Here is a 12,257-nt window from a genome sequence, read left to right as displayed (position 1 = left end):
GGACAGTGCCCAGGCCCAGAGTTCAAGCCCCACAACCGACAAAATAAATAAATAAATAAAATAACCAACAAAATCAGGGATGGAAGTGTGGCTCCAGTGGTAGAACACCAGCCTAGAAAGCTCAAAGCCCTGAGTTCAAGCCCCAATAATGAGAGGGGGGAGGGGACTGGAAATCAGAAAGCCACCAGAAGGAGACACATAGGAGAAGGTGACCACCTGAATGTTAAGGAGAAGCCACAGAGGAAACTAGGTCTCCAACTCTGGGCTTCAGAAATGTGAGAAAACTCACACCTGTAATCCTAGCTATTTAGGTGGCTAAAACCTGGAAGATTAAGATTCAAAGCCAGCCTGGACAGAAAAAACCCTGAGATTCTATAACCAATTAACACGTTTTTGTTCCAGCTGGGCCAGAAGTGTGGCCCAAGTAATAGTAGCACCAGCTTAGCAAGCAAGAGGCACTGAATTCAAACTCCAGTACTGCCAAATAAATAATTTTTTTAAAAAAGGAACACAAAAACCAACATTAGTAGAGGGAGACCAGCAGGTGTTTCCTGGTTCTCTCTTAGATCACTCTGGGATATTGGCTACAATGCTGATAAATGTTTTAGGCTTAGGGGCTGTAAAGTCTCTTAGTTCCATGCAATCAGTCACAGGCAATAGACACACATATGGACACAGCTATGTGTAAACTTTGTTTACAGCAGCCCAGTGACCCACTCTCTACAACTTGGCCCCCACTTCCTAATTCCTCCACCTCCCTGCAGATTGTGAATCTGTTGGGGATGAATCTATTGATTGAAGTCACAGCTCTCCAATCATTCTCCAAAAGTCACATGTCACCTTTCCCAGGCTGCAGCTTGTCAACACTTGCTTGAAGAGCGGTGCAGGGAGGGAGAGATGAGCCTGGGTCAGAGAGGGGAAGCCTTGTAGGATGGCCTGCTGGTCCTGATCATTTTACTTTGTTCAGAGGAATCTGCATGGTTCCTGCCTCCCAGTGCAAGGTTGGTGTGTATGCATGTGCTGTAAAGGTTCACGCCTGTATTCTTTCTTTCTTTTTTTCTTGGTCATGGGGCCTGAACTCTGGGCCTGAGCGCTGTCCCTCAGCTCTTCAGCTCAAGGTTAGCACTCTACCACTTGAGCCACAGCTCCACTTCTGGCTTTTTCTGCTTATGTGGTGCTGAGGAATGGAACCCAGGGCCTCATGCATGCAAGGCAAGCACTCTACCACTGAGCCACCCTCCCAGCCCCACACCAGTATTATTTTATCAGACAGCTTGATCACTCTGAGCCTCTGTCTCCTCATCTGAAAAAAAAAAAACGTGTGCCTCACAAGAGTGGATGTGAGTTTCCACCAAGATGAACTATATACAGTCTGGCATATAGATAGTCCATAAATATCTCATCACCTTGAATGTGGGGCCATTACCATAAAATATATCCTATTAAGCGGGGCACTGGGTGGCTCATACCTGTAATCCTTGCTATTCAGGAAGCTGAGATCTGAGGATCATGGTTCAAAGCCAGCCCTGGCAGGAAAGGAAGTGGAACTGTGCTTCAAGTGGTAGAGCATCAGCATTAAGAGGAAAAACTGAAGGATAGCGCACAGGCCCTGAGTTTGAGCCCCAGTACTGGCACAAAAAGTAATAAAACTGGATGGGAAAAGGAAACTTGCAGCCATGGTTCTGAGTGCAAGAATGTGGAGGCAAGAACGCGGACCACCCCCATCTGGCGCAGTCCAGCACAGACCCCGCCCCTCCCACCGAGGCTCCGCCCCTTGGGCTGTCTGAAACCAGCCCGTCCTCTCCTAGAAGCCCCGCCCCCTCGAGCCCATCTCCGTACCCGGTTGGGGGCGCCAGCGCACAACCCATCTTTCCTGGTCGGCTAGCCCCGCCCCTTCATGTGAAGCTCCGCCCCTAGAGACTTGTGTCTGCCTATCGAACGTCGGGATCCCCGCTGCCGGCTCTCCTCGCACCCTTTCCTCTCAAGTCCCACCCAGAAGCCACGCCCCCAGGCCACGCCCTCTCCCGGCTCCTCCCCCTCAGAGGCCCCGCCTTGCCCGTTGCGCGGCCGGCAGGAGGCGCCGCGGCACGCGCTGGTCGCGGGCACCGGCTCCGGTTAACGGCGGCCGTGGGAGCCTCGCGGGGACGCGGCGGCAGCGGCAGCGGGCTGTGCTGGAGGTGAGTGCGGGGCGCGTGAGGAAGGACGGAGGAGGCGAGGGTCGTCCGGGTTGTGCTACTTGGAGACCGTCGGGTCCTGGGGGGCGCGGAAGCCCGAGGCTGAAGGAGCGGCCGGGCGCGCGCTTGGGGTGGGCGAGGCGCACGGGTGCATCTTTCCCGCGGCGAATTGGGGCGCGGGAGGGGGAGGGGGAGCGAGGGAAAGCCGGCTTGCGCGGTTACCATGGCAACCGGCGAGCGCTGAGGCGGGGGCATGGGGGGGGCGGCAACCCCTAGGCGGGCTGGCGCGTGTGGCCTGGCCCACCGCTTCCTCCGGGAGAGCCCCGCTCGGCTCCGAGGAACTCCCGGCCCCCCAGGGGGACGGGATGACTTCCGGCCCCCCAGGGGACTGACTCCCGGCCCTGGGTTACCCACCCTCCCCCCCCGGAGTGCCTAGAAGGGGCGCTGCGTGGGGTCCCGCACCCTCCCTCCCACGCCCCGTCCCCCTGCACGCATGGTTCCCACACCCGGGTGCCTGGGACGGACCTTGTTTCCCAGCTATTTCTGTAGCACTTCCAGCCCTCCCACCTCCCCCCCCCCATCAAGGGTGGCGTCTGAGGAGACAGATGCTGAGCTGGAGCTCCTGTCCCCCCCTCTCACCCCTCCTCCGGGGAAAGGACTAGCCTCGGTCCCTGGGGACCCAGGGGTGGGGCCTGGCGGGCTGCAGACCTGCCCGCCCCGGCTCCTGTCGCCTGTCAAGTGTTTGGCTAATCTGAATTGCCAAAAAGAATTTGATTACTAGTGTCTCGGCACCTAATAATGCATTCCAGGGAGGAGGCAGTTCTTAATCCCACTGTGGAGGAGGCAGTGCCTTCCCAAGAGAGCAACTCCGGGAAAATGAGACCTGATGGAATGGGGTTCACATGACAAGCCTCCCTCAGACTGGAGCTGTACAGATAGGGTACATGGAAGTTGGGGGACAAGGCTCTGTGTGCACAGTTTACTCTTCCTCTTCCCTCCTGCTGGAATGATAATGGGTTCCACATTGTCCTGTTGGAACCGAAAGATGTCCCTCCACCCATGTCAGCCGGCACTGACCTCACTGTCCTGCTGCTGTGACTTAAGCTTGTTTTTCCATCAGAAATGAGACATTGGCTGAAAGCATGCATCCTAGCTCTCAGGGCCCTGAGCTGTCCCCAAGTGTTTGTGTGACCGAGGTGAGAATTGGGCAGTGAAGGCAAAGGCAGGTCACACTTCCAGAAAAAAACAGATCTGGTTACCCAGGGCATGCTCCACTCTGTAAGATTTTTTCCTGCACTCCTGTCCCATTTGGACAAACAGGCTGAATTCTGCACTTCATTAGGGGAAGGGAAATGGCATGTGTGGTCTGGGGAAAAGAGTTTTCTGAACCTACCCCCCCCCAAAAAATGGATAAGGCTCAGGGTTAGCAGGGACTGGTTGGACTTAAGGATGTATTGCAGAGCTATGAGTCACCCTCTCCCAGCTTACATGGTCTTTCTACTTTTTAAGATTTTCCCAACTCTGTCTTAGACTCTGGCCCAAGAAGCTGCTGCAAAAAAGGAGAGGTGCACTTGAAGCTCAAGCTGGGGCAGGGGTTGCTCAGGGGACCTAGCACTGGGCATACTTGCAGTTTTCCATTTTTCTTTCTCGTATTTGTCAGTCCAGGGATTTGAATTCAGGTCCTGGGTGCTGTCCCTGGACATTTTTGCTCAAGGCTAGTGCTCTACAACTCAAGCCACAGCTCCATTTCAGCTTTTTGGTGGTTAATTAGAGATAAAAGTCTCACAGATTTTTCCTGCTCAGGCTGGCTTTGAACCTCAGTTCTCAGATCTCAGCCTCCTGAGTAGCTAGGAACACAGGCATGACATGAGCCACTGGTGCCTGGCTCCCATTTCTTTTCTTTTTTTCAAATTAAAGCAGAAATATGGAAGTGACAATTTCCCAACTGCGTTTACCCCCAAGTACAAGATGCTAGTCACTTCCCTATTGGATCTGGACCTTTAAACACTGGTGTTTACTCAAGGACTGGTGTTTACTCCTGAAACTTAGACACCATCTTCAGAGGCCAAGGCTTCTAGTGGTCGAGGTGTTTGCCCACTTTAGTCTAGATTGGGGGACCCTCTGGCAGGGAGATCCACTGAGCTTCAGAGACCTGGTGGTCTGAGGATGTACATTGGTCTTGATGCCAACAGGGGACATTGGGACATGCAGGTGGGGAATTTCTTGAGCAGGATTGTGGCTGATTTTGAGAAGCTGCAGGCTGCTTGAATCCTTTGTTTCCAAACATTCTTTGTTTGCTTGTTTTTAAGTACTGGGGACTGAATGCAGGACTTTGCATTTGAATAGGCAAGTGCTCTACCACTTGAGTCATACCCCAGACCTTTTGTATTTTGTCACACTAACTTTGCCTGGGTTGGCCTGAAACTCCTGATCATCCTTTCTCTACCCCCCAAGCAGCTGGGATCACCCAGAGCTAGCTCTGGCTTTCCTTCATGGATCTCTCACATAACTTGAACATTTTCACTGTGAGAACACACATCACAATGTTAATATGTGCGTCACTCCCAAGAGTGTTTGGAGCCTGGTGCGTTGGGTACTGAGGCCTCGGTGTCTGCAGCTATTAGAAGTGTTTAAAAGGGCACAGGCCTCCAGAATGCCTGGAGGTCAGCAGGCCAGTGATCTGGCCAGCTGAATGGTGGTCTGCTTTGTTGCTTCATTCATGCCCAGGTGGCAGTGTGAGTGTTACAGAACTCGCCTGCAGTTTGGACAGTGGTAGAGCCCTGGTTCACAATGGCAACCTGTGTTGGCTTCCTGAGGTCTTTGGAGGGGGTCCTCTAAATGCTCTGCCCTCAGTACCCAGTTTCCAAGGCTAGGGACCTATATAGGCTGGCTGGCCACAGTCACAGTGACAAGTGCCATGCACTGGGTCCTAAGCTACTCTTTCCTGAGCCTTCTAGAAATGACTTCTTGCCTGGCTCACTGGTCTGTGTTGGGACATGAACACAGAAGTGGGGTGCGGTCACCAGGAGACGTGTGCCTAGTTTTTCACAGTTTGTATGTCTCCTAGCAAAGCCTGTAGAGTCCCCTCCTTTCTCTCTGCCCTCCTGTCTGGCCTGGATTGTGACGGAGACTGATAATGCTCCCTGTAAACCCATGGGGCACCCAGTGCATTAGGATTAAGAGTCTGTAGCTTAGGATACTGGCTTCTCGGAGTCCTCCCTGCTCTCTGGGTCTGGCTGCTGCTGGTTGCGGTGGGTGGAATACACACATTCCAGGCATGCCTCCCCCCTTCTGGAAGAGCCCATTGTGTCTGCTGTGGACCTGCTAAGCCACATGCATCCCAGGGTAGTGTCCTCCTATGAGGACCCAGCTTTTCTGCCTGATTGTGGGAGTCTGCTTTCTTGCCACTCTTTTTGTGCCAGCAGATTGGCCATCTCCCTGGCTCCTCTGTGTGTGACAGGGTTCCATACTGTGGTGTAGGAGAAATCGAGTCCACAGAGGCCAGACTTTGCCCTCCAGGTTGTTCAGCATGTTTCTCTGCTGTGCTTTTGCTGGATGGTGGGCTTGGCCTTGGACCAGAGCCACTCTTGTTGAGATTGTGCACGAGCCTTCCCACATTCAGCTGGCTGCCACTCTTCCTGTGCTGGGGCCCAGTGCTTCCCAGAATTTGGAGTCCTAGGTGGAGTGGCTTACCTTCAGAGACCTCAGCCTGCTTCTTAGTAATGGTTTTCCCAGAAGCACGCTTCAGCCCATCAGACCTGTTTCACTTGGGCCCGTAGGCTCCAGTCCTGTCTTCTGCTTAGAAGTTTTGTTGGGGTCTGGCCTGGATGTCTGCTGGATGGAGTCAGGGCCTTGTGCTTGCTAGGAAAGTGCTCTACTCTTAGAGCAACATTCCATGACTCTTTAGTTTCAGGTTATTTCTTAGATGGGGGAGGTCTCATATTTTTCCCTGGGGTGAACCAAGATCTTACTTATGGCCTCCTGTGTAGCTAGGATCACAAGGGTAGCATCCTGCCTGGCTTGTTGATTGAGATGGGGTCTCGAACTTTTTGCTGGGGCTGGCCTCAACCTCAGTCCTCCTGATCTCTGCCTCCTAAAAAGCTGGAATTATAGGTGTTACCACTGCCCCCCAGCCTCATTTGCACTGATGCTTGTGACATTTGGTGCTGACAGATCTCACTCACTTTGTTCTCCCAGGCCCTGGCATTTCCACACCTTTTGGCTGAAGCCTTTGGACATCATCCATGAAGACCTGCCCACCATGTTTTATGGGACTCACTTCATCATGTCTCCTCCCACCAAGAGCAAGCTGAAGCGGCAGGGCCAGCTGCTGTCAAGCATGCTGTCCCGTACTCTGAGCTACAAGTACAGGGACCTGGATGCCACCTTCTGTAGCCTGGGTGCCAGCGATGACCCAGCAGAACTCTCCACCCAGCTCTCAGCCCCTGGGGTCTTGAAGGTGTTTGGTGACAGTGTGTGCTCAGGTACTCATTACAAGAGTGTTCTTGCTACCGGTACCTCCAGTGCCCAGGAGCTGGTGAAGGAGGCCCTCGAACGCTACTCGCTGGACCCCGAGCATGCCAGCCAGTATGTGCTGTGTGATGTGGTGGGCCAGCCTGGGGACTCTGGACAGAGGTGGCAAGCCCAGTGCTTCCGGGTATTTGGGGACAACGAGAAGCCCCTCCTGATCCAGGAGTTATGGAAACCCCGAGAAGGTTTGTCTCGGAGGTTTGAGCTAAGAAAAAGATCCGACGTGGAAGCACTCACAGCCAAGGATGTGGACACCACCACAGCAGGTGAGGAAGGCTGGGGGGCTTGGGGATTTGGAGCAGAGGTAGGTATGGTACAGGAACAGGTACAGGCGAAGGCAGGGTTGCTCTGGGGCCAGTGGAGCTGCTGTGTGAGCCTTTGAACATTTCCTCTGAGACCTCCTGGTCTGGGACAGGGCACCAGGTGGTACACTGCAGTGGCTCCTAATGGCCTTTCCTAGAGTTTTTGGGCAGCCAGTCTTTGTGCCTGGTAGCCCTGGGACTCTGTGTCACAGAGTCTTATCTAGATGTGGTATGGGCCTTAGAAGTGGTCAGATGAATGACAGTGGAGGAATTCTTCATAAATCCACATGGCATCACCAGGTGGCCAATGGTGAGTGGCTGCACCCCAGTGTGCAGTGGGACAGTGATAACTAAAGCAGCCAGAGGCAGCTCTTGAGGTGGGGGGCGCACAGGCAGCTGGTACAGGAACTAGCTACTTAGCTTGCCTTGGCCTTGAGGTCTCGACAGCCCTTGGTGGCCTGCTGCTTTGTGTCTGTTGGTATTCAGTTGGTAGAAAGAAGTTGGCTATTGGTTGGGCCTGGTGGTCCACATCTGTAATCCCAGCTATTCAGGAAGTGGAGGCAGGGTGATTGTGAGATCAAGGCCAGCCTTGGCAGAGTTGCTGAGACCCTGTCTCAAAAAATTAAGGAATGGGGGCTGGGAAGGTGGCTCAGTGGTAGAGCGCGTGCCTTGCATGCCTGAGGCCCTGGGTTCAGTTCCCCAGCACCACATAAGCAAAAAGGAAAAAAGCCGGAAGTGGTGCTGTGGCTCAAGTGGTAGAGCGCTAGCCTGAGCTGAAGAGCTGAGGGACAGCGCCCAGAACCAGAGTTCAGGCCCACGACCGGACCCAAAAAAAAAAAAAATTAAGGAATGTAGCTCAAGAGATAAAGGATTGCCTAGCACGTGCATACCCTGTACCGCCAACAAACTTGGTTATTTTAATACAGATGTGCCATAAAAATATTAGTTTATTAGTAATATTTCTGTACTCAGGGCCTTGTGCTTCCTAAGCAGGTGCTGTGCCACTGGAGCCTAACCTCCAGATCCTTTTGGCATTATTTTCAAAATAAAAGTCTCACTTTATGCCCAGGACTGTCTGGGTTGTGATCCTCCTACTTGTGCATCCACATGTCACTGGGGATGGCAGGCATGTGCCATCATGCCCAGCAGTTGGTTGAGATGGAGTTTCTCAATCTTTCATGCCTGGGCTGGCCTTAAATTGTGATTCCCCCCCACCCCCATCTCTGCCTCCCAAGTAGGTAGAATGATAGACTTGAACCACCTTCCTATCTAACATGCCAAAGTATTTTTAAATTTTTGGTGTCACGTTTGTCATTTTCTTCACTCCCTATTGTACACATTGTTTTGTATGAGAAAGTGGAATTGGCATCTGTCACCAGAGTCAAAATAATGCTAACAGCCTGCACAACCCAGCACTTGGTTTCTTGGCATTTTGCAGTAGAAAAGGCCCCATTCTTGCTGGCGCCCTGTGTGCATCCTTAGGGTGCTGTGACAGTTCAGTTCCTCCAGCTCAGCCTCCATGCCAGTCCATTATATCATGGTGTCCATGTTTAAGAGAGCCACGGCAGCACAGTGGCTGAGGCTTGGGTCTTGGGCTTGACCCCTGTGTCCTGGGGGACCTGCAGCACTGTTACTTTGGGGAAATCATGTCACCTCTTTTGACCTCCATTTCTGTATCTGGAGAATGGGGGTGGTCTACAGAGTCGCAAGGGGATTGGTGACGCACCTGCGCTGTGGTGCTGACCTTGGGGCTCAGCAAGTGGCAATTACAGTGTCTAATTTTTTCTTTGATGGCACTGGGATTGAACTCAGGATTTTGTGTTTGCTCTGTAAGTGCTCCACCGCTTTTTGCCTTTAATTTATTTTCCAGATAGCATCTTGGGCTAATTTTGGCTGACTAGGGCAAGTCTTGATCCTCTCACATTTCCCAAGTAGTTGAGACCACAACTGGTCTAATATTATTACATACTTGGCCTCATGTTCTCATTATTATAACAGGCAGTGGTGCACTGGTATTGGGGTGGGGTGGGCAGGGACTTGTCCTTCTAATGGGGAGGAGGCTGTTGTTACTGGCATTGTTTTTCTTTTTAATTTATGTGTTATTTTTTGTATCGGTACTGTCCTGTAGCTTTTTTGTTTACTGTTGGCATTCTGCTGCTTGAGCCACAGCTCTACTTTTATTTTTTTGCTGGTTAATTGGAGATAAGAACCTCACAGACTTTCTTGTCCAGGCTGCTTTCATACCAGGATCCTCAGATCTCAGCTTCCTGAGTAGCTAGGCTCACAGGAGTGAGCCACTGGTGCTCAGTTTGGCATTGACTAGAATTGCTGGCACAGGGTAACAGTAAAAAGCCTCCTCATCAGACAAACACCCTAATTCCTGCTTGCATAGGGACCCCCCACCTCCTTTGCCCATGAAGTCACTGCTTATGGGAGCTTAGTTTTGGCCTGACCCTGCTTGTAAGGATCTAGACAACGCCTCATTTTGAACACCCTCAATGAGGTCAGGGAGATCCAAAAGGGAAGAGTCAGCTGGGTGGGACAGCAATCTGCACGGAGGTAAAGACCCTTGATGTGTGGGGTAGCATGTCAGTCCTTGAGCTCAGTGACAGCAAAGAGCAGGCTGGACAGGGCTGTCCCCTGAACCCAGCCCATTCCAAGGTCTCTGTGCTGTGTCACCTGCACAGCGTGGATCCTTGGGTAGCTGACTGTGTCCACATGGGGTGGCCGCAGGTTGGTGCAAGTTCATGGGCCTGGGGGAGGCTGCTGGTTCGCATCAAGCGTGGCAAGAACAAGTTCCATGGCTCATGGCCTCTTGAACTTAGTAGCTTTCAAACCTATCCAATAAAGAGGCTATTGAGCTGTCAGCCCAGCTGACCCACTTATTGGGATGGAACGGGTCATGTTACCTGCCCAGGCAGGCCTGGCACCAAGGATGACCTTCCTGGCTGCCATTCTTCTCCAGGTGTGGACTGGACACCCCTGTGTCTGCTGGCTGTGCCTGTGGCTTTGCCAGCAGTGAGGGCTGCAGGGACTGAGCAAGGCTGGCTGTCACAGCACGTCCATGCTGCCTGTCCTTAGGCACACGTACAGGCTGGGTAGGGGGCTAGGCCAGGGGAAGTATGGAGGAGAGGGGCAGGGCAGCCCAGGGGCCGACAATGCCGGCAGACGCTGGCCCCAGAGGAATCTGATGGTGAGGCAGCACTCACTTTGGAGCCCAGACCTCTGCTTGAGATCTTTTGACTTATGTATGCATGCACAGACCTAGAACGTACTCCCAGACACACAGAATCTGATACGCAGCTGTCCCTAGCAAAGGACCTGATGCAGCTTTCTGTGGCTTGCAGGATTGGAAGGGATTTTGGCTGTGCCCTGAACCTTGTGGCTGAGCACCCAGTGTCTCTTCTGTCCTGCTTTAGGAACAGCTAAAGGCAGAGACCCCAAGTGGTTATGGGGAGGTGACAAGACGCAAGGAGTTGTTCATTGTAGCAGCTGGGTGACTGTGGAGAAAGACAGCAGCTTGTGAGACTTCTCTGCTTTACTACACCCTCTGGCAGGGAAGCCTGTCTGTCTTGAGCCTCCTGGGGTGCTAGTGGGGCTTGCAGGTGCCTGCCTGTCCACACAGGATAGCCCTGTGCACCATGTGCTGCTCTGGCACTGGGAAAGGAATGTCACAGGTCTCAGTGAGGCCTGGTTGGTCCTTATCTCAGTTTGGGTTCTGTAGGGTTCAGAGAAGTTGTTTCCTGTTATCTGTCATCGCTTGGGAGGAGCTATCAGGTCCCCATGAGGTGACTCCTGTCACTTCAGGGTGCACCTCCTCATCTTGGGGAGCTGTCCTCATTTGGGGTTGGTCCTCATTTGGGCTCTGCCTGCTTTCCTGGGAATCAGTATCAGGCCCTTGTCACAGAGATGTTATCAGCTGGTCCTTTGCATTCCTGGATTAGGAGTTGGTGCTTTGCAGCTGAAGCAGTGTCAGAGCTTGTGCGGCTAGGAGCAGTTCAGTGCCCCTCAGAGGCTCCCAGGACACAGCAGGCACAGCTTCTGCCAAGTCACTGGGGTCCCCAGCAAACCCAGGGTAGAGGAGGCTGCAGGAGCTTCTGAGGGTATGGAAATAAGAGTGCCTCCCATTCCCATGAATCCTCTGGGTCACTGGGGCACATCCACAGTGCTGAGGGCATATGAGTGCCTTGTTTTCTCGGCTTTTCATGGCTGCTGTGTTCCTGATTTCCAGCCTATGAAAATGCAGTCTCTGTTCTGGGATGCACTGGGGCTTGGAGCACTGTCTATCGCTCCCTAGTTTCCCAGGGGTGGGGACTTCAGGCTTGTGCCATTTGGAGAGGGCCTGGGTCCTGTCACCAAGATAAAGATGACAATCACTTATGTGGATTGTGGGGAAGGTGACAGCCAGGCCATGTGGGTTTTGTCAGCAGCTTGGGAAGGGTGAGGGAGAAGAAATGTTTGTGCAGGCCGCCAGTACAAAGCTTCTGGAGGTCTTTCTGTCTACTTTGTCTCCTTTCTTCCACCTGGAGTACATGGAGAGCAATCTCTTCCCCACCCTCCCCCACCCCTCTTGACACCTTGCTGTGGGAGGCAACCTGTGTATTGCAGGGCACAGACCAGCATCTGCTCTCCTGCCCCTTTTCCTGCACACCCACATAGATCTCTGGACATTTGCCACATGTCCCCTGGGAGGCAGGCCTGCCCTGGGTTGGGAGCCGCTGGACTCAGTTAAGATGAGTCTGTTTGTCCTCCAAACCAGTGCCTCAACATTGGGTGCCCACTGTGGCCATCAGGCCTGTTCTGATGGTGACATAGCTTCCTTCCTGGGAGTAAGGCCTTCTCATTTGCTTTGGGATGTCTTCCTCACAAGAAGGCAAGCATGAGACCAGGGGTGGTGGTGCACGCCTGTAATCCAGCTACTCAGGAGGTAGAGGCCGGAGGGTCTTGTTTGAAGCCAGCCCAGGCAAAAACATGAGACAGCATTTATAAAGCCATGGAAATTGAAAACATGTGAGTTTAAAGGCAGGAACAAACAAGTTGAGACCAGGGCACAGAATAGAAACAAACACCACCACAAATCCTGGAGAAAAGATTTTGTAAATGACACGGGAACAGTTTGCTTGAATTACATGGAGAAAAAAGATATCTTTATCCCAGGGCTGGGAAGGTAGCTCAGTGGTAGAGCGCTTGCCTTGCATGCATGAGGCCCTGGGTTCAATTCCTCAGCACCACATAAGAAAAAAGCCGGAAG

At 52.7% G+C, this 12,257-nt stretch overlaps 1 protein-coding gene across 2 annotated transcripts in view; it reads left to right on the top strand.

Moving 5' to 3' along the window:
• The first annotated feature begins 6,435 nt into the window (after positions 1-6,435).
• Positions 6,436-12,257, top strand: part of Radil (Ras association and DIL domains) — a 38,194-nt gene continuing 32,372 nt past the window's right edge. For both annotated transcript variants that reach the window (XM_013023464.1, XM_013023463.1), the window contains exon 1: positions 6,436-6,970. In XM_013023464.1, coding sequence (XP_012878918.1) covers positions 6,436-6,970 — 535 coding nt within the window. The remainder of the gene's footprint in view (positions 6,971-12,257) is intronic.

The sequence above is a fragment of the Dipodomys ordii genome, unplaced genomic scaffold (assembly GCF_000151885.1).
Source record: "Dipodomys ordii isolate 6190 unplaced genomic scaffold, Dord_2.0 Scaffold68, whole genome shotgun sequence".
In the NCBI taxonomy this organism is placed as follows: Eukaryota; Metazoa; Chordata; class Mammalia; order Rodentia; family Heteromyidae; genus Dipodomys; species Dipodomys ordii.
Note: the sequence above shows the minus strand (reverse complement) of the source record. Positions and strands in the feature narration are given on the sequence as shown.